The sequence below is a fragment of the Ixodes scapularis genome, unplaced genomic scaffold, assembly GCF_016920785.2.
Source record: "Ixodes scapularis isolate PalLabHiFi unplaced genomic scaffold, ASM1692078v2 PGA_scaffold12__126_contigs__length_90152505, whole genome shotgun sequence".
Classification (NCBI taxonomy): Eukaryota; Metazoa; Arthropoda; class Arachnida; order Ixodida; family Ixodidae; genus Ixodes; species Ixodes scapularis.
Window position 1 is genome coordinate 43,862,548 of NW_024609838.1, and position 22,868 is coordinate 43,885,415.

Here is a 22,868-nt window from a genome sequence, read left to right on the forward strand (position 1 = left end):
TGTTTTCACACTGTAAATGGCTTTATTTTCGTGGGCTCAATTCCTTGACACAATGGGCTCTGCGGGACTTCATAAAATCTGCCGGTCTACTACACACGCTCCAAGCGGCACTAATCCAGCTTCCTTCACTTAGCGTTTGTCTTGGACATTTCAAGAGCGGTCGGGAGTGACCACCTGGCATTTGAGCCGACTTTAGCAACCCAGGTGCCTCGCAGGGGCTGCCTTGCTTGCACGCTCTGAAACTACGCCAACACCGAACATGCGCACCTGTCACAACTGCAGCACACCTTCTTCTCTGGTGCATCACCACCAGAGGCCTTTAATTTGCCTCTAACTATGAACTCTGGTGTGACCTTGCATGTGGTATTCAGAAAGACTGCATTCCAGGCAGATCGTGCTCAGCCTGACATTAAACGTTCGCCATGGAAGACTCCTGAGCTGCTAAAACTAGCACGCAGAAAGAGGGCCTGCTTTAAGAAAGCTGCGCACCTGCATTGCCCAGACCTGCTCTAAGAAGCAAAGCAGCTCCACAGGTCCCTCAAATCGGCCATTCATGTGGCCCACACCGACTATGTATGCCACATTGCCGACAAGATTAAACAGGATCCGAAAATGTTTTGGACCTATATTGGCCAGCAGCGGTCCACCACTCAACAACCGTGCCTTATATCTGGTGACAGCCGGGTAACGTCGCCGTAAAATATCGCTCAGCTGCTTACCACACAGTTCTCTTCTGTGTAAAGAAGCCATTTGGACAGCATCAACGTAGACCAGCTAGCGTATTGCCGAAGCGAATGCGAATGTGCCTCGTCCATCCAGCTCTATGTCCACCATTCAGTTCTCCCCCGACGACCTACCGGGTGCCATCGAGCGCATCAAGCCATCCTGCTCAACTGGGCCTGACCACCTTGCTTCCACATTCTTCAAATTCCTATTCCCTCACATTGCATGCCCTGTGCTCAGTATGCAGCACTTATTTGCGGACAGGGATGAGCAAAATACATACAAATATGTATCGAAATACAAATACAAAATACTTCATCAAAAATGTATTTAATTACAAGTCTAATTACAATTCCAAAAAAGCATTTAAGTACAATATACAAATACAACCAAATGTATTTGTTCTCCTCCAAATGCTTTTCCAAATACATTCCTCAAAATTTGCGCCAGTGACTTCAGGGCACCTGCATCGTGTTTCTGGGTATCTCATTTTAATTTTGCATCGCACACTCAGGAGCTAGTGTGCGAGGCTCTAGTAACGTAATAGAAATATAATCACACAAAAAAAAATGTAATGAGCTTAGACGTAATAGGTGAAAAAGTGCAGAGCTTCAAGAAGCTTTTTTGTCGATTACATTTTTCTATAGACCAACAAAGAATCGAGACGACCAAGACGTGCAGCACTAGCTAGATAATTTTTTATTGTTGCAACTCGCACCAGTTACGAAAATCAGGACGACCCGCGCATTTACAATGTTCCAGGCAAAACTATGAATGGAAATCAGGATGGAAAGCATCACACGTTGTCACAGGCACTTATTTAGCCAGTCTGCCTGTGAACGTCGATTTAGTCACTATTCTTGCCCTGGACTAGCACCGTAATCACAAAGTCACTAAACGCTTGTGCTTGATTGAGAGACAGTGCATTCGGTGCGGAACGTAGTTCTGCACCGAATGTTACAGTGATAATAACTTTGAGGGATGTATTTTCGCCCGCAACATTGTATTTAATTACAATTGTATTTGAAATACCCACGTTTTAGTATTTAAATACACACGTCAAATACATTACCCAATTTGTAATTAAATACAAATGCAAAATACACAAAGTATTTGAAATACGTATTTCAAATACTTGTATTTGAAATACTGCCCATCCCTGTTTGCGGATAATGCCTTCGCCCCAGACACATGGAAGTGGGCTTTAATCACGCTCATTCACAAGGGCAAAGGCAAGTCAACCTACACCGCAGGCAACTACCACCCAGTGGCAGTTACAACGATATATTGTGCCAAACATTTGAACGGATGATCCATTGCAAGTTGCTTGACTATTGTGAAGACAATGACCTTGTTGCTTCCACTCAGCATGGCTTTAGAAAGAATGGGAGCTGCGATACTGCACTGGCAACAGTCACTCATTACTTCAGCGAAAACCTCAACTCCGGCATTTCAACCGACTTGATGCAGCTAGACTTCAGCAGCACGCTCGACACGCTGAACCACGACATGCTTCCGCAAAAAGCGGTGCAAGCTGGTGTCTGCAGACTCCTGCTTTTGTGGATAGGTTTTCTTACTGATCGTACACACCAAGTCCTTTTTTTATGGATCACGCTCTGAGTGTTTCGCGGTCACAGCTGGTGTACCACTCGGCCCAACCTTGTTTTCGTTGTATATAAATGATCTCGCCCATTGCAACGAAATACAAACATTTCAGTACACAGATGATACCACTCTACTTGTTCGAATGCCCCGTCACGCCAGTTGGTGCATCCTCCAACCTCATTTGTCCAAAGTCCAGCAGTGGTCTGAACTAAACTGTCTCGTCCTGAACGCATCCAAGTGCGCTGTCATGCAGATCAGCCAGTCGCAACCCAGGGACTCCGCATATACTCTATCCGACATCCCTCTCGCTTGAATTACATCTATGTCAATTCTTGGTGTGATATTCACACCTGACCTGTCATTTTTAGTGCATATTGGAAATGCAGTAGCCAAGACCAGACATCTTCTGTGATTTGTGACACGGGTCTGAAAGATGTGTGGTCTAGCAACTTTTTGTGTTTTATGCAGTGCACTCGTGCTCCCTCAACCCCTGTATTGTTGTACAGTGTGGCATCGGTGCCAGATTAATTTAGCCGACCGGCTGGAAAGCATGCATCGGCGCGCAACATGGACCTTCTTTGCCCGCCAGAACGAGCCTTTACTGCCATATGAGGGTCGTCTAAAACGCCTCAGATGGCAGCCCTTGTCTCACTGGAGGAGAGTCGCCAGAGTGAACCTCATCTGCCACCTCCTTGACGGTCCACTTAAAGGGCTCATACTTTGCCACCCTTCCAAGGCTAAGCAAGAGGTCAGGGCAGTTTCAACCCATCTGAGCGCGGACCCGCTGCTACTGCTCCTCTCCAATCCTGGCGAGGATTCAGGATTTCATTACGGCTTTACTCAGCGCACATTCTCCCCTGCCCCAAGACCGGATTGAAGCTACGGTGTTCTGCCGCTCCTTTGCTAGGAATCTGCGACTGCAGCACGTTGGACTGTAGTAACAGCAAGGACAAACTTGCCGTTCTGACGTGTGTGTGTTTTTATTTTTTATATTTTGGGTGGCAGGCTGGCAGGTGCATTTGCGCATGGATTTTCACCTCTCTGCATAGCCTTGCATGCCACCCAGGATGAAATTATCTGCAAATAAATTTTATTATTATTGTTATTATTATTTTGCAAATTTTGCAAAGTGTGGATTTTGGGAACACATGCGGGCGCAAAACTTTGTAATTGGGAGTTGTATGCTAAAACAAAATAGTCTTTAGTTATTTATACAGTGGGAGTTTAGTCTGCCAGAACATGGCAACACTGTTACCCCCTGTAGATTAGAAATTTAGCCAGTGCAGTCAGCTGCTAGCCTGGGGTCTTCAACGTGCATCACGCAGTAGTGATACACAACCGCATGCCAGTACGATGCTCATCCAGATCGAAACGGACAGGGGTGGGGATTTAACCGAGAATCCCCAAGTGGGAAGATATGCATTTCAATTACCACAGGGTAATAATTCGATACAAGGAAGAAAGTATAACAGGACTGGACCAAGGTAAAGGAGAAACACAGAGCTTCTCGAGATCTTCGCTAGGACCGCCATTTTCAATCTCTCTCTTCTGTATAATTAAATCACTTCATAATCACTGTATCAATTTATCTATGTGATCAATTTTTCACAATAATTTCGAAGTCGCAAAAACTAACCTTCACAAAAATTAAGTTGTTTACAGTACACATTTTATATATATATACTGTAGTATATACTTCTCCATATAATCACTGCACAGATTTCGGTAATGATCATGATGTGGCACAAGCTTTTAGATGGCCCTTTAGTTTCTCTGCCATTCCATCATGCGTCATTGAGACCGTCAGTGGCTACAGACGTGTAATGTGTATGGAGGAAATTGCATTCAGTGTCAGGGTGGACGAACAAGCATCCATGATGATGGGGATCGGGGAAGAATGTCTGCGGCAGCTGGCAGTCTTTTTGAGCAGTCTTTTTGAGCACATGATAAAATAACTGGGAACCCAGGTGGTAACCTTCTTTGAGGAGGGTATCCAAAGGCTTGTGTCACGTCGTGATAATTGCTTAGGTCTGTGCAGTGATTGTGTGGAGGAGTAGCTAAAGTATGTATATAAATGTTATGTGTATCAAAGCATTTTTTATTACTCATAATTTTTTTGCCCAGTTGAAAAAAACATTGTGTGGACTATCATGTGACTCAATGCAAACTGACAGCATCAGCTGGTGCCTGTCATCGACAACATTCTCTCTCACGAGCATGTTTATACCTTGCTCCGGCGTGTGCTTCAGCCACCCCATCCTTGCGCAAAAGACTCGGAGCGCTGAGCGGATATCAAACGCTCCCCCACAAGATCCAGTTGAGGCAGGCCCTCTGGCATGGACGGGTATCCATACCCGTAGCACGTGGCGAGATTCGGGATCTTTCCAGCATGAACATTGCGTATAGGCACGTAGCGGTTACCTTAAAGGCAATCGGGTCACTGTCCGGGTACAACGACTGAAGAACCTCGCGGCAAGCCGCCGGCAAAGACAACAAGTCTTCTGTAAACCACAGTCGATCGCACATGGAACCGCTAGTGTGCTCAATCCCAACACCCAAGGTGGGACCGAGCGACTGGGCGGCCAACAAACAGGTGACCGAAAGCGAGAAAGAGCAGGTGGGGCCCCCTCCTGGCACCAAAGTCAACTGCAGTGAGCGCGACGCGAGGCTCACTCAGTAAAACAAGCTCAATACAGCTGATGCTGTAAAAACAACCCTCGTACTCCCTTTAAATGTCTTGCCCCTGTGCCTGTTCCAGCAGCAAGGGGACAGCCATCGGACAACGCAGTTGCAGTACCTGGGCTGGGTCGGGCAACCTGTCATGGACGCCGACAGCACGGCAAGCGTCCTGTGCCTCGTCGAGTGTGCCCAGCAGGGACAGATGCAGCACCCAAACAGCGGTCCCATCACTGTGCACTGCAGGTGAGGCATCGGTCATGTACGCACGCCGTCACCTGACTGCACCGCACTCAATTTAGTTCATAATTTTTTCAGCATGTTGAAAGGGACCCGCGATATAGCTCGGCCCGAACCTAAGGCCAGGCCGGAGGACAGACAGAGGAGAGCCAGATCAAGGCATACACACTACTGACTTCAGAGTCATGTGCACTCCTTTTATTAGCAGAAATGGTAGTGTCCTCGCATTTACTGTTGCGGATTATATGAGCTGAAACGGTTCTTCGTGCTTTTTGGCGAATCTGCCAGTTTTTGAGAGAACTGGGGTCTGAAATGGGAATGGAATGCAAAGTTGAGGTCCCATACTAGGGGCTTTTTTGATAAATTGAAGGATAATAGAGCTTGTCTAGATTGCAGACAGAAAGAAGCCGGTTTGGGTGTTTCATCTCATATTGTCCACGGGTATGTGTGACGGTTGCCAATTATCACAGGACTATGTAAAGGAAGCTGGATGTAGGGAATCGGACAATTCCTCTTCATCTCACGTGAGGTCTTATTTGGGTTTTCCTCGGGAACTTTGCGCGAGGCGTACACCAAGGGCTCCCGGTGTCGTTGACCTTGAGGGACACCTATACACCTTGGACGACATCCAAAGAACCCCGTTCGGTCTTGGCGCGGATGTAGTAAAGCTGCGCAGGGGTGTACAAAGCCTGTAAACAACAATGCAGGTATGTACTAGGGAGCATTCAGCGTAGAGCCATGCATTAAGGAATAGCTTGGATCCGCTAAAGCACCTGCTTAAACTGGGATACTTTATTTAGTTGCAGCGACAGCCAAAGAAATTTGGGAGCTTGGGGAACCCTTTGAGTACTCTAGGGAATCCCCCCTGCTCCCAGTGCCCAGCTTGAGAACCCGTGGTGCACACTGACCTGACTGCGCGACAGCTTCCTTCAATATTTTTTTTTGCTACTTTTGCGACCTAGCTTCTTATAGGAATTCTTTTTCCACGAGGACCACTGCATGTAAACAAAGTAGTAAACCCTTTTAATGCTTTCTGATCATGATGTGTTTATTGTGAATGATGACTAACCAGAGTGAACAAATCATTCCATGGTTTGTACCTTCAGCTAATTAAGTGTTTTTTTGTTTTGTTTCTTGTTGCTGCAGCGGTGGTGGAGATCGGAGCAGCGTCTTTGTGACGTTGAGCGTCCTGATTCAGCAGCTGAAGGCTGAAGAGCGGGTGGACGTTTTCCAGGCGGCTCGCTACACGCGCTCCCAGCGGCACTGCATGTTGCAGACGCCGGTATGTATTACACGTGTCGATTCCAGTGTCACGAGAAGCACTTCGTGTTCAGTTGTGGAGCTTCTTATCTCATCATTCCTTTGCGCCCGAATCGAAAATTTTCTGGCACCAGCCCAATAGGCGACGCGAGCGCCACGCCTGGCTGGCAGGGTACTGAGAGTGCCACGGGCATCTGGTTTTGTCAGCTCCGCGTTTCATCTTGGTGCATGTTCTAGAATTGTAGTAGCTCCAACCTTGACCCAAGCGTGGGTGCAGACAGGAACAGCTGTAGGAACGAGCTCCCATCTTCCACAATGTCATTGCCAATTTTGTGTTTGTAAACTGTCATAACATCTCCGCCGCTAAAGTAGAGACCACACTCATGGTAGCTTGTTGAGAGGGTCCTGCTTGTGCGCAATATAGCACAGTCTCAAGCTTGTTTCTTTTCTATGTCTGCCGGTGGCTTAAAAAAGTGCCACTTTTCTTTGTTGCTCTTGTAGCTGCTCGTACTCCCGGGTATAGGACACGGCAGCATAACCACAAACCTGCTTAACTTCAAGAAGAACAGTTCCCTGACATTCTTTTTTTTTTAAATTATTTTTACTCTGCTTCATATTTGTTTGTGAAAAAAAAGTGAAGTCCTCTTCACTATTCCCTAGGAAGACCACACGACAAATATTACGACCTAGTTCTGTTTCTTAAACGGTTTGGCAAAGTTCGGAATCTGCCAAGTTGTCAAAATCGGCTCACTCTAGCGGACGAATCAAGGCGCAATCAACAGCGCAGTCAAGGCTACAGCGTTGCCTTAGCCAACATTGAGCTAAGCACCATCAACATTGCCCCTTTTTGTTTGTTTTTACTTCTCCGGCCAATCTTAACTGGTGTCGTCAGCAACGTTTCTTCTCGGCACTCAGCGGTGTCCATGTGATTGGCGTAACGCGCCTGCGCAGCCTGCTTCTTGAGAGCCACCTGGCCGTCCTGCCATTATTGCCGTCTCCCGCGTCACAACCGCCGTCACCGTGTCATCATTTGTGCAAAAGAAAGGGATAGCTAGAACGTTAGGGACAAAAGCACAGAGAGAAGAAGCAGACATACACACCGCTGACTATCAACTGTGACTTTATACTTCTTGATTATCTTAACCCAAGTTTGTAGCTCTTTTTTTATTATTCTGCACATAAAATAACGCCAGTAAATTAAATTAAATTTTGACCCGTTACACATTTCCCTCTCACCCCAACCTACCTAACTGCACCAACAACTTATCCCCCTTATTTGCCCTCACGCAGACGTGACACATCGCAAGAACTTTTTTCTTTTTTGCTGACCGTGATGCAACACTGCACACAGAAGTGTTAAACTGGTGTGTACGAGATTCCCATGTCCTGAGGGAAATGGTACATCGGGCAAACAGGCCACCGCATTAACGACCGAGTCACCTTTGCGCGCGAAATTCTAGAGGCCATGGTCATTGAGCAAAGTGCCGATTGATGTGTAAGCATGACCTTCCATCATGGTCAGCAAAAAAAGTTTTCGCGCTGTGGCACATCCTCGCGAGGGCAAATAAGAGGGATGAAGTGTTGGTGGAGTTGGGTAGGTTGGGGTGAGAGGGAAATGTGTAATGGGTAAACATTTTATTTTATTTATTGGCATTATTTTATGTGCAGAATAAAAAGAAAAAAAGGGAAACAAATTCGTGTTAAAGGGGCCCTGCAAGGACTTTTTTACTGGTCCTTAATTTGCACCAAACCTGAGTGCAGTGAACGTAGTAGCTGCGAACAACACCTCACAGATGACAAGGCCATATGAACTTTTTTTGTTGTTGTTGCTGTTTTTTTTCGGTAGTAACTGAACTTTTCTTTTCTCGAATTTCGCTTTATTTTAAAAGTAATAGGCAAATTAACCCCTTAACTAAGGAGCGCGCTGTCTTTAGACGCGCATCAATTTTGACCGCAGATTGGGGGGCGCGTCTGTAGACGCGCTGCACTTCCTTTGCTGTTGGGAAGCGCGTCTTTAAACGCTTGCTCAGTTTAGCGTGTAAGTAGGATGCGCCATCTATCCTCGTGTATCGGAAACAGTTTTAGTTTTAAGAAGGATGCATACATGCCACTTTTGACAGTTTGTTTGGAAAATGGCTTCCAGCAAACGCCAGCGCGTCTCTTGACCAACGAAGAAATCGCTGAACCGCTGCTAAATACACTCGCAAGGACAGCGACTGCAATGTTGATATCTCGAGTTCGATGGAATGCTTCTCGGGATCCGACACGAAAATTGAAGATGACACAGCGGAACAATGGACCTTTTTCAAGAAGCGTTCTGCGCATGCACAAGCACCCGATGCCAAGTGGCGGAAGTCTGCACGAAAAATCGAGGAAATTCGGAAAAAGGCTGTGGGTCAGCAAGTAGAACAAGTAATTGCAGCATATATATGTATATAATTGTGTTACACAGAAAAAGAAAGTGGACGGAAAGAAAAACACAATGTTTTGGAGGACGCCACCGATGCCCCTCTTTAAAGTCGCGTTGGGCTCGCGCCGCAGCTCAGAGAGCAAAAGAAACTGGTAGTGTAGCTCCTATTATCGATTGGTAGCGCAGGTAGGTCACTTCCTCGATTTTTAGTTCGTGCAGCCACCGCCTGGTGCCGTCGGTATGTGGAAAAGGACCATTGTTTATAGAAACACCATCAACTTCGGGGTCTGCTGCAACCTGGCAAGACGCCAGCACAGTGAAAGATCCATTTCGGATTGTAGGAAGTGCCAGGGTGCAGATCCAACATAATATAAATAAATCTGTTTTAGGTTTTGAGATTATTGTTATACCTATGAGAACTAGAAACACTTAAAAAAAAAAAAAACTCCCCATTTCACAGATATTTTTGGTCAAAAAAGTCCCCAGTTAAGGGGTTAAAATTACAAAAACAAGCGAAAAATGACCTCCTTCATGACGTGCTTGGTTGCTTGAGTGGCCGTGAACTAGAGGAGGGGTAGTGAGCTTAGCGAGCGCTCACGGCTGCCGCACTCCATGTCGACGGCTCGAGAGGGCGCCACTAAAGCATGTTCTGGCTAGGCTGTATGAAGCAGGCAGCCAGGGCGGCTCGCATTGCATTTGCTGTGCGATTAAACACTAATTCGGCATGACACTTCATTGGACACAAACGACAGCGAACACGGGGAAAAAATCAGTTCAGAACGGGAGCCACTTCGCGCTGCCATACCGCCAAAAGGCGAAACCGCAAGCCAAAGCTGCTCGTTGAAGGCCTTGGGAACGCTCGGAACCGGTTGGATCCTCTAGTCCATACAACCGCAGCGCCGCCGCGTACATCCGGGACCTTTCTACGCTCACCACTCGTTGGTGCCTGATCCCACTACACCTTTCTAGCATGCGCCGCCTTTTCCACCGCTTGGTGGCGGGTGTGTCGACGGGTCATTTCTTGTTTCCGTACTTTCTAAACTGCATTTGTTTCTTTTCTGATTTAAAATGTTGAACAAAAACTAGTTTTATAAATAATTCAAATGGTTTGCGCCACTTATATTTTGTATTTCGACTATAAAGAAACTTTTAGCGGCTCTGACCAGTAGTAAGGCAAGGGCCAAAGACGTCACATATCGTGCGCTTTCCACACCACGGGTCGCCCTCGTAGGTGGAGGGGGTTTCCGCATGGTCCAGTTAAAATATGACGCACTGATATTTAGTTTGGGGTTCAGGAGCCCGCTGGCTTACCTGAACCCCAAGGGACGTGGAAACCGCAAAAAAGGTAGACGCTTAAATATGATGCAGGGCCCCTTTAAGGTAATGAAAAGTATAAAGTCACAGTTGATAGTCAGCAGTGTTTATGTCTGCTTCTTCTCTCTGTGTTTCTGTCCCTAGCATTCTAGCTGACATTTTCTTTTGCATCAATGTACCAACTAGCTCAACTTCAGCCCGTTATACCGTTTTTTAGTTAATGTCTCTCGGAGTTTCGTTCACATTATGTGCACAGACTGACGCCGCAGTTGTGCAGACATCGTTGGATAGCGAAGACACCAAAACGTGGTGAAGACCACGGTGCAGACGACACTTGCTCCTGGCACACGCCCGCCCCAACGGTAGCCCACTTCGACCCCGCCCGTTGTTGCATAGATAATCAAGTGACATCTTGTACCACGTGGTAGCCGTGCTTTTGGCGGTTTGAGGCCAATGTTGCCTGACGGAGCTGAAATTTTGGTTTCGATTTTTGCTTATGTTAATAGTAAGATTTAACAAAAACTTTCTAATTTTTTTTGTGAAGCAAATGATGTACAGTATAGACCACTTACAACGTAACCGCTTATAGTGCAGGACCGGGTATAACGCGGTTTTTTTAAACCACCGGTTCGTCTCCCATAGAACTCCATGTAATTACATACCGCTTAAAATGCAGGCGCGCGAAGGGAAATACCGGTTATAGTGCGGTTTCTGGCACAGCCCGCCGGCCGCGCCGACGACCGGAGCAGCGAGCGCGCTTCCCTGTGCGACACTAGATAACGGTGCTGACGGCGCGAGCCGCAAGCGTTGCGCAAGCGGCACTCGTGGGGCAAAGAGGGTGCTCGAAGAAGGGGGAGAAGCGAAGAGAGAGGCTTCAGTTGCCCTAGCGACGGAGGGACGCACGCACGTGTCGTTCACGTGCGTGCGTCCCTCCGCTGCGTTGGAAACAACCGCAGCGACAGACCAATCGCAGGTCGAGGAGAAGTGTTCGCGCGCGTTGCATGCATGCCGGTCGCGGGCCGGCTGCTGGTTGTGATCAACGTTGTGATCGTCGTCGTAGACGGCGTTCATCTCATCGTTCCGCGTAAAAGCGCTATCCTTGACTGAATTTTCGTTGTGTGTCGCTATGATAACCCAGCACGTACTAGAAGGGAAGATCCACCTACTCGAGCGGCGATGTCAAGGCGGCGCTCTCAAGACGGCAGAAACGGCCGTGTCGTCGTGTTTGCTTACTTTCTAAGCATTTGTGTCCTCGAACATCGCCCGGATTTCTTATTTGGCGCATTTCATGCGTGCGCTCAAGTTCAAGGTATTACTGGCGCGTACCGTGTGAAGGATGCGATTTTTCACGCGTTTTCATCTCCGGAGAAAAGTGATTAGGGTTAGCAATCCTGAACGCTCTCAACGTCCGTCCGCAACCCGCGACGCCGTTAAAAGGCTGCGCCAGGCAAAAGCTGCTCATTTCTTTTAAAATGTGTAACACACTTGAGACAGAACTGTACTAGTCTGGTGAAATAGACTTTCCTCAAACTAAGCTTTATTTTTCATCTAACATAAAATAAATTCTTTTCACAAGTGTAAGTTGTCTCATGGCATGTATTTTGGCCTGAAAAATTGATGTTTTGGTTATAGTGCGGTACCGCTTATAGTGCGGATTTTCGCGACTCCCGCGACATACGTTATATGCGGTCTACACTGTATAGTGCATTTTATTAGTGCTTTTTAATGTGAAATCACTCATTATCCCAAAATTTTTGAAATCAAGCAGAGTTGCCCTTTAATTGGATTTTTTTTTATACTGGGTATCTTCTTTTTTTCCCTGGGGTTTTCTTCTTTTTCCGAAGAAATTTGGAGTCGGGGAAAGGAAGGGCTGATGCATTGAAGGTGGCATCATTAAATGTCGATGGCTTGTTGAAAGAACTGTACTGTGTGTCTTTGTCCCTACAATGTTTTATTCTTTCGTTCATATTCAAGAATGTTTTACTGAACCATACTTCACAAGCTGTACATTTTCGACCGATGTGAAGATGAACATGCGAGATATCGCGTACAAGCCGCCACAGCTGCCTCTGCATGATGCTGTCAGTACCAACGTACAGAATTGGAACATGCAAAGGTATGGACGTAGAGCTGACGGAGCCGGGTGAAGCCAGCGTCGCTCTTATTGCTCAGACAGCCACTCGAGGTGCTAGCGTCGATTGTTGGATTCGACCCAGAAACCTTTTGGCACGGCAACTCATTACAAAAATATTAACTCACTTGGCCCACCAGCAAATGCTGCTTTGCGGCGGCCGACTATTCACTAAAGTGTCATTCGGTGAAACATCGGTGTTCGCTAAAACATCATTCAATCAAGTGAGTGCCTCCCCTTTTGGGTCGCGGGAGCTTATCTTGAACATGATAGCAATAAACAGCTAAAACAAATGCAAAGAAAACACACAAACACGACAGTACTCAGCAGTGCCCTGTCATGTTTGTGTTTTCTTTTTGTTGGCATCTTTTTTTTAGTTGTTCATCCCCATTGTGTACAATATTTACCAACTGGCCCAGTTCCCTATTTACCTTGGTGCACCTATTGCAACGCGGGTGCACACTCAACGTTTTACAACACGACCCTCCCGTTGTCCTCCCACCCGCAGAACCAGTACGAGTTCCTGTACCGGGGCCTGCTGACCTACATCGAGTCGCACAACCTCTGCAACATGGGAGACACCCAGCTATGAGGGCTGCACATGCTAGGATGTTCCAAGGTCCACTGGCACCATGAGCGGCGCGGCAACGGTAGCGGCGGCGGCACCGGAGGCTGCTCGTGCGAGCCGCACGTCCACGCTCCCCGACCCCGAGGAATGCCGCTTCCCCGGCGCTGACACCCCGCGGGACGAAGGAGACGCCGCAAGCTCGAAGACCAGCGGGACTGGCAGCGAATGCACGGCGTTGGGAAGACGGCAAGATGCACAGGCCACGCAGTGACCAGCGTTCTATGCAGGCGCCCATACGGACCGCGTATAACGACACATCTTGGCTTTTTTTTTTTCTTTCTGCTTCTCATTGATGAGTTGTCTAATTACTTAGATCGGAACTTCGTATTTCTCTCATTCAAATTCAGCGGTCATTTGAATGCAGCCGTTTTCAGATGTCCCTGCTACTGCTGCCCGAAAACAGACAATCAGCGAATCGATAAATTAAATTTTCTTGTGCTGTACTCTTGAAAAGCAGTTAAGTAGGCTCGTGCGAATTAGTGGATTTTCAGTTCGAAGCACACTCGAAGCAGATGGCGATTGCTTCAACTGAATAGCTGAAGGGGCATAAAGAAAGCCTTACAGCAGCTCTAGCGATTCAAAAAAGTTCACCCTGTGTCTAGGGTGCCATAGTGCGTTCGCTTTCAATCGAGACTTGAAAGAAGTGGCAAACGCTCGTTCCTCCAGTCACATTTCAGCAAGTCCCTCGTTGTTTGTGACATGTCTCGGCCAGTCTGATGGCTATGTGGCTTACTCCCTGAATCCGAAACCATAGAGAAGAACTGTCTAAAGCTTCGTCATTCATTCGCGTGAAATGCTTCCGTCATTTTAGAATACTAAAGTTTGAGGTTGAAGCAAGTGTTGAATAGTTGCACGAGCCCATTGTTGAACAATCGGCAGTTCATGTATTTCGTTTTTTATCAAGGTTATTTGAATATTTTAATACGGAGCTCAAGGATAGACACTGCGGATACCCAACTTCTGACAGGTATCTATTTTTTTTTTTACACAAATTAAAAAAATGCAGTCTTTTAGACTGGTATTTGAGACGCTGGTTCTGCCGTTGTCTGCAAAGCAGTTGTCAGTCATGCTGCAAGTTCATCCTTTACTAAATCTGTCTGAAATAGGTAGCTTCAACTAATGGCAGCTACATTTCAACAGTTCTCATTGAACACCTTGTGTAAACTTTACATTTAACTAAATGCTAATCACTCTCATCAAATAGAGCAATAGCATCTTTGCTTGTCATTGCCATCTCTAACAAGAAGCCACAGTTAATGACCACCGCAAGATGGTAACTTGCCGTCTTCTTCACGCCGTCTTCGAGCCGTCTCGGCAAGCAGTGATTGCAAGAACATGGAAGCTGCGAGAAGGCGACGTCGCGTCCAAGTGTGCGAATGTGTTCGAAGACTGACGTGTGACGTGAAAGTCTCGACTTCCATCTTCCTGGCTGAAGAGAGAGAGAGGAAGTGTTTTGTGATACCATGCATAGAGGAGAATCTGCAATTGAGGCCATGGCTACAGTCGGAACGGTTACAAACGATTTCGTGCTTTCAGTCGCTATCCGATGTTCCACCGAAAAGCTGTTGAATTATCAGTGCCGGGGAACTGCACAGACTGTACAGTTCACCTGGACGACTCTTCACAATTACTGTGCGGGAAATGAGAAACGAATCTTCAGCGTCACGTCCACAGTGTTGTCAGCGTCATTCCGTCGAGAATCGGGGACAAAGCCGCTGCCCTGCCCGGTGCAAGCAGTGGCGACTTCCATCCAGAACTTTGTTGTTGTTGTTTTTGCGACGCTGCATAGTTCAAACGTCAGTGCTGTAGGACTGGTGCGATCTATATCGAGGCTATGCGTTGTCGTGCTCCCGTCGTCGTTTGTTTTCGGACGGACGAATACGGAACCGGCGGACTTTTGGCAGGTGAACGCTGCTCGTCGTCTCTTTTCTATAGAAGCAAGTTAGAGGTGGTGCGACGCCGGTGACCTTTTTACATGGACGCTGGGCCGCCATGATCCCGGAAGAAACAAAAATGGACGTCGAGGCATACTGCGGAGCAACAGACTGTTTTGTACAAGCCTTCGTCACTTCCTCTACTTTAGTTTTCTAATCCAGAGTGTGTGCATGTGTGTGTGTTTTTAAAATGGAGTGTGCGCGAGCGTGAACGCTTTCTTTAGTGGAGGGATGCCGAGCAATTTTGTTTTGCGTTTTTTGGAGCTGCTCCAATGCGGAAGAGCGGGCCACAAGACAGAGTTCTTGGAGCACCTCCCAGAATTCAGCGGTAGCATTGTGAGCTGCAATTTCTAAAAGAAGGAGAAGAAAATAGTCTTTCTCAGATTATCATACGTGCCGGTTTCTCCACCCCTCATTGGTCTTCCTAAAGGAAAGTTGTCGAAGGGGAGAGAGTGTGTGGTGTTTTAATTTTAAAATGTTAGAGAGCAAACATACAATGACTGGAAGATAGTTTTTTTCTTTTCTATGCATACCTTGTAGTCAGCGCTTCTACATTGGGCAGTCTTCACAAAGCAAAAGTCACATCTCGGCATTCTTTGAGAACGGCAGCGTTGGATATACTTCTGCCTTTGTTTGGCACTTGTGAATTTTTGCGTCTTAATTTTTTTGTCTTATTTTATTGTATTTTAACCAAAAGACTATTGCAGCAAGCCATTTCTTATGTTACACATTTAAGCCTAGATTTTTTTTTAATACGTTGTGAAGTCATCTGTAAACTTGAATGGCATTCACAACACAAAAAAAGTTGACTGTTTCTTAATTCATCTCAAGGGGCGGAAAAATGGTTCGCTGAGACCTGGGAGTTCCCCATGCCAAGCCGAAGAGAAGGACGCTGCAAAGTTTTAGAGAATGTCCTACATGCTCATAGAACAGGCTGGTCACTTGTCTCATGAGCAACGCCTCTAAGTTTGGACGAGACACTTTCAGGGGACATGCTATGTCTGCCATAACTGCTACACTACTTTTTTTTTGTTGCTCAGGTTGTGCGTGCGAACAAGCAAAATTAAAAATATCAGCTCTCCCAAACATTTCTTCTTCCCCGCAGTGCAGCGGAGCAGCGGTGCAAAGCTCGCCTTTCAGGCAGGCGAGCATGGGACGCACTGACTAACCAGTTGAGAACGAAAATGATGATACATGCGGGTCAGACACTTGTTTTGCAATCGGAAGCCAGAGATCAAACTGTAGCAGGTATATCGGCGTATGCTGCGGGTTTCACGCATGTTTTTGTGATAAGTATAACAGCTTTCGCCCAGGTTACAAGCTCATTCTAGAATCTCAACGGCCTGACACCACTTCCTCGTGAGAAATGGCATGCAAGTTAGTCTCGTATCTACAGAGGCCTCAAGCTCATTTTTTATTTTGTCTTTTCTTGTTTCGTTTTATTACTCCCACTGTGTGTCACAAGAAAACAGGAGATTGCATTGTTTTTTTCCTGCATGTTTTTGGTCTTAATTTTGCAAAAGGGCTTTTGAACAGAATTTTTTTTGTGTGTAAATGTAAAGCATTGTTTACCAGCCAGAAAAAAAAAAAGAGAAGCTAGTCAAGTGCTTTATTGGAAATCAGACTTAACAACCACCACAGCGATATCACGGAGCAGAACTCAATTTACATTTTCTTCTAACATTTCTGTTTCATATCTAGTTAGAAGCAGCCATATAACTTACTTATTTGTGACAAGTCTTCATACGTTTTGTGAGGGGGGAAGAATGAAAGGGGAGACACTTTTTATAAGTATAGTTCTTTATTTTTTGACACTGATTATTGCGACCGCTCGCTTCATTTGCCCAAACTGTTCGGTGCGCCTTGTTATTTTTCCTTCGGTTTTTAGTTGTTGCTATTTTTTGCATTTATACATTGTTGTTGTATGCCGCTCATTTTGCGTCGACCATGGCCCATGCATTTACCGACAGGCTTGTTGGGCGTGCGTGTGTGTTTTTTTTAAATCTTTTTCAGTTGTTTTAATTGCTCAGTTCTTTCTGCAAAGGCAGGATATTTTTCCCTCTTCATTTAGTTGAGAATTAGCACAACTTATATTAAAGTGTTGCAGTCTTCTCCATTTTTTTCATTCTTCTTTTCATTGTATAATTCACCGCCATTGTGTTTCAGTCTGAGTTCGTACTGCAGAAACCGTGCGCTACTGCTTTTCTTTTGTTGTTTGTTTTTCCACAGATATATAGTTATTACAAAGCGTAGCTCTAAAACTCAACTCCTCCCTGACAGATTTCTTTTTTTTCTTATCCTCTTTTTTAAGAATGTCCAGTGCCAATGCCGTTATCGATTCCTTCAAATTGTTTAACGAAATACAAAAGCTAATGCAGAGCGCAAGTTCGTCTGCTTCTTGCACAAGGGTTACGATGATGACAGAATGCCGAGCTCTTATTGGCTGATTGGAAAAAAATAAGTGGGTAGACCTCAAGGCATCTTGCATTCTGGTTTACGCACTATCCTTTCATTCAAAGCCACCAAGAGCTCAGCGTCGTTTTGACGTTACCATAACTCCTGCACAAGAAGCAGACGACTTGCTATCCACATTGGACGCTGCTCCCATGCGTGCGGCAGCATTTGTGTCCAATGTGTCATTTAGTAATTTGAAAGCCTGTTCACATATGCACCGCAGTGCTGACTCAGCACTATAAACACAGCACTGACTTACTATATCAGTGCTGTATCAGCATTTTGCTGCATCTGACCGTGCCTTTTCCAGCATACACACACAATGCAGCATGAAACCAGTGTTGACAGTAATGCTGTGGTGCGATTCAGCTGACTTTGCATTATCTCAGCGCTGCACTGCATGCGTGGACCGGCCAATTGATTATATGCATAGTATATTAATTCGCCTTCCTAGGCTTCTTCAGCATGCCTACTTGTTTTACAGCATTTCTCTACACCTTTTATTGTAATTTTTGTTCTGCCATTGTGAATGTTTACAGGCTGCCATTCTTCAGAGGAGAAAAAAAAGGCAGGACTGGGGGTGGGGGGCGTATGTTTGTGTGATTGAGTGAGAAGGCATGACGTAGAATCTACACAAATGCAGGATCTAGTTCTACCTAAAGGTTCCCGGTCTGGGAACGCTTGGGTTCAGCATACACGAAAAGGCTCAAGTGATTCAGCGTATGTTATCGAATAGTGTATTCCTTTAATAAATTATTCTGCCTGTTTTGGACTGATCACTTAAAAAAAATGTACCGGTCTGCCTTTGTATCTCCTTTCTAGTTCCAGTGTGGAGGCTGACCCCGCCAGCATCGTCTGTACACAAACAGCATGAATGAAAATATTTTTAGGTTTTGATTGTGTCATCTGTAAGTGTGTCTACTACTGAACGTACAAGAAATGCTCTAGACAAGAAAAGTAAAGACATTTTGACTATGACTAATTACTACATTACTACGTCCTGATTATAGTCTATGTTAAGAAACGCAGGGCACGGCCACTCCCAAGAATCTTATTATCGCATTAGAGCCAATCAGTGATTTATCTGCACACCCCCTAGAGGGGCAGAGGGCGGGGGGGGGGGGGGGATGTACAACCCCCTTGTTTTTCTGAAGGCACCCCCTTAATTCACGACTACTCTATTCTCAATGCCCGCCCCGCCGCCCCCCCCCCCTCCCCCTCCCCCTAAAAATTTAGACACCAGTAATTTCAATTCCTGAGGAAACCCCTGGAGCCAATCAATGCATGCAACCCTGGTTCTTTGTGTGAAGAAAAGAGATAGCGATAAGAAAACTTACATAAAAGAAGAGAGTCGAAAAGCATATAAGTGCACCTGAAAACAAACGTTTTGGCATATTTTGGTAGCTTCAATTTTATTTCAGCTTCGCTTTTGAGCACTTCTTAGTTCACATGTTAGAAGAAAACAAGGCACTATGGGTCTGTCAGGTAAGTAAGCAGTATAAAAAGACCTCTGTCACTTGTTGCCAATCTTGGAAATGCATGGGTAGTTATAGCTACGACTGTTTATAAAAGGATATGTGTAGGAAGGCAACATTTTGCTACGGCTTAATAATTCGATATACGGATGGATGATACATTTTAGCAAAAAAGAAGCACATCCTTCAGTATGCAAGTACTAAAGAACCCTTTGGTTTTGTTTCTTGCTTTATAACTGCTGAAGTTTTACCTCCCCAAAGACCTTTATCACCAATACCAAAGACGATATTCGACCGAGAGAGTAACATGCTATAGCTAATGAATCTTTAAAACTAACAAAAAGCAGTCCAACCAGGACCAAAGAACTGGAGAAAACTGACAGCTGCTGAACCTATATGTTGCCTCCCGAGTTCCGAAGACCAACTGCGTTTGTCTACAACAGATGTTCACCTCCTAGAAGGGAAGTTCTGAAGCCGTACCAACTTCGCCGACTTTGGAAGTTTATCTTCCAGTTCGTATTTCGCGCCACAGCTGGTTCTCTTCCATAACCAAACCTTCGACGCCTTCGCATCGGCAGCAGTCGCCAAGCAAAACCAGTTTACTTACGCTTTGGCCGTACTTTTGCAGTTTTGCCCGTTCGCCCACACAGGAGGAGAAAAGGAAATGAGGCTGATGCCTTGGCTTCGCCTGGACGCAACCAGCCACTACATATTGCGCCTTGGACCATTTCGCACAATCTGAGAGCACGCGTTATCGCTCAAAACGTTGCTCAGACTTGACGCGAGGCGGCGGCAGTCACATTGCAAGTAAGGTTTCTTCGTTATATTGGTTATATTGGTTACGTCTCGGCGCAGTCCGGCTTTTGTCCCGACGTTAGAATTCTAAACACAAGCTGATTACTTTATAAATAGACATCCCGCAGACAACAACCAGGTGCTCGATTGAAGTAACTTGAATAAATAAACAAATAAACAAGAACATATAGAAACACAAACTTAAAATAGAATGAGCAAACAAAAAGGGGGGGGGGGGGGGGGGGGGGACAGCTTACATAACATTTGCTATGCTCATAAGCTTTCTCGTAAGCTATTTTTCTTGTAATTATTGCAGTACTGTTGGTACCGTTGGTACTGTTTTCTGAAGGGCCCGAAGGCCTCGTTGACGCGAGGGAGGAACACAACGTTGGAGGAACAGGAGGAATCGACTATAGTCAGTTACAGGTCAAGAAGGTAGCGGCGAATGCCCCTCAAAGGGAATCACATATCCCTCCGCCACCTCCGCATCCAATAGCGTCCCACCGTTTCCGTGACGTTGCGGCCAACGCGCGAGGAGGGTCTTGCCTTTCTGTACATATTTGCTTTATTTTTCGAATCTGACTTAGCACTGTGGAAGCCACGAGAGGGAGATTAGAGTTCTGCCCCTCGACGGGAACAAATGCGACTTTCGGGGATTAGCTTCCCCCCCCCGATGGATACAAAGGCCGCTTTCAGGGGCTCGGTTCCCTCTACGATGAATACAAAGGTCGCTTTCTTAAAAAGTGGGATCGGAGACAAGTGGGAATCCGTTGAAGCGGAACAAGGAGCGTTTCCAGTGAACTCTTCTTTCGACTGCGGAGAGATTTGAAACGGGCGCCAACCCCCGGACGGATTCCATAGGGCCAATGGAGTCGAGTTTTGTACAGTAGCGCCGAATTCCTCGTCCGTGGTGGGGGGCTCTCATTACTTGAACGAGTTAACTTATTATTTTATATTCGGTAAATTGTAAAATTATATTAAGAGCTAACCATGCTATTAATAAAATATCTGGCTTACTTTTCAAAACGACTTCTATATACACGTTTGGGACGTAGTAGCCTACTTTGAAGCCGTTTCTAAGCCAAGCCGTAAAGAATCCAACATGGCGTCTCTTTATTTTTGTAGGGTGGTTCTCGTATGGATCGCTTCGGGGTCGTGCTGGAGCCTGGATCCAGGCTCCTGAGCATCACGCCCGGTCCCGGTAGTGTAATAATAGGGGACTTTTAACAAACCGTGTTCCGCGTATCGCACTATCGGAGCCTTTGAAGCATGCTTTTAAGTGCGCGCCCCGCTGTCACGGTATCACTCCGGGTGCGCGCCTATAAAGCATGTTTCAAAGGCTCCGATAGTGCAGTACGCGGAACACGGTAACAGTTCGCTAAAAGTCCCTAACGTAATATACGATGTGCGATTTCGCTTTCAGCTGTATAAGGTGCGTAGTCATGTGTGTTCGTTGTTCTTCTGTTTCGAGGCGTCCCGCCGTCCAGTAAGGAATCCACAGCTGCGACCGAAATATTTCGAGGCACATTTATTGCACAGATGCTAAAACGGAATTAAGTACAGCACTGCACCTGCATACGCGCAAAAATAAAACATTGGCAAAATCATTTCGTCAACCTCGCCCACAGCTGCAGTTGCACATCGCCAGCACCTCTCTGTCATCTGTGCACGATCTCAGTCATCTGTGCACGATCTCATCACTTCATTATTACATGCTTGGCCGCACACCTTCTTGGGAATGGGCTTTATCACTAACTTTATCACTATCACTTCTTGGGAATGGTCACTAACATATATCTTTACAAGTGTACACATTGACCCACATAATTACGCATTCAACATGCCAAGTTGGATCAGCTGTTCACTGAAAGTAAAGTTGTTCACTGATTTAAGAAATATAAGCTACTTAGGTGGCCCCCAGCAATCATTACCTTAATTTTTACATATTCAAAGCTTCTCACGCAAGCAAGATGAAAATGTGAAATAAAGCTTCGAAAAATGTTGGCACTCAACAGGCTGGATAACTTGTTGGGAACCACGAAGTGTCCGAAGCTTTCTTCCTCCTTGAGACGACGTTCAAATGCTCGTTCTATATGTCCCAGCATCTGTAATGACAATGTGGTCATGATGTTTAAAATTTTAAACAGATTTAAAACAAAACAAATGTCCATCTACAGCGAACAAACTAATGACATAATGCCATTGTCGCACCCGGAACCATGCAGAAATAAATGAAACTTCAAATTAATATATAGGAAGCCTCATTCTTTTGTTTTATTATCCTCCGTCTGTTCGAGGACCGCCAAAGACCATTTTCAAGATTAAACCCAATTGTTACACTTTAAATAAGCAGTTGTGCACAAATCGAAGTGGAGCTAGGTGTATACCATTAACTTCATTAAAACCGTACTTGTTCGGGGGAAAGCATATGTTTTTACTGCGAGAACGAGCCTGCAAACTAACAGCTATGGGCAGCAGAAGTTTAATGGTAAGTTCGCTGAGCAAATAAAACTGAGTACGGGAGATACATACTCACCTGCCTTATCTTGAAAAAAAAAAATGAACAAACAAAAACTTGTGGTCTTGGCATTTGAGCTGTTCGTGCACCATCGGGATATGGCCACGTAAAATGCACCTCTCAACAGTCTCTGAAAGTTCGTACCAAAATATCCATCGAGTTCGACAGGCGCGCGGAACGCCGGAGCGCGAAACTACCAGAGGAGTGCAACTTCCTATACCGCCCATGGAACGCAAATTGGAAAACCCTGGGAGGCCGCAGCGCCAATTGAATCCCCTGGTATCTGGTGGCTGTACTAAAATCAACATGGCGGCACAGCGAAACCAAAACCGAAACTGCACGGCAGCGCCATAGTGTTTGCATGGATGGGCGGTAGCTTGCGCCACCTAGAGTTAAAAATATATATATTGTAGCTTTTTTTTTTTTTTTTTTTTTGCCCGATTTGCGCGTTGCTTTGCTAGGCTTCTGCTGCTTTGCGGCTGGTTTTCACATTTCAATGCTGGTTAATGTGCGTTCAAACGCACACAAGCCAGCACTGAAAAGCGAGACCAGCAGCAAAGCAGCAGAAACCTAGCAAAGCAACGAAAGTGACACATACACAAAAAATATGCAATGCTTGTCCTTTTGCGTTCATTTTTATTCAACAGACAGTACAAAATACAGACGAAATTTCTCACTGTTTCGCACACGAGAAACAAAGAAATG

At 45.8% G+C, this 22,868-nt stretch overlaps 1 protein-coding gene across 1 annotated transcript in view; it reads left to right on the top strand.

The window, feature by feature from the left end:
• LOC8029972 (tyrosine-protein phosphatase 69D) overlaps positions 1 to 18,140 on the top strand; it is a 155,826-nt gene extending 137,686 nt beyond the window's left edge. The window contains exons 27-29 of the mRNA XM_042289189.1: positions 5,090 to 5,250; positions 6,391 to 6,526; positions 12,868 to 18,140. Of these exons, the coding sequence (XP_042145123.1) occupies positions 5,090 to 5,250; positions 6,391 to 6,526; positions 12,868 to 12,951 (381 nt within the window). The 3' untranslated portion in view covers positions 12,952 to 18,140. The remainder of the gene's footprint in view (positions 1 to 5,089; positions 5,251 to 6,390; positions 6,527 to 12,867) is intronic.
• Positions 18,141 to 22,868: the final 4,728 nt, after the last annotated feature.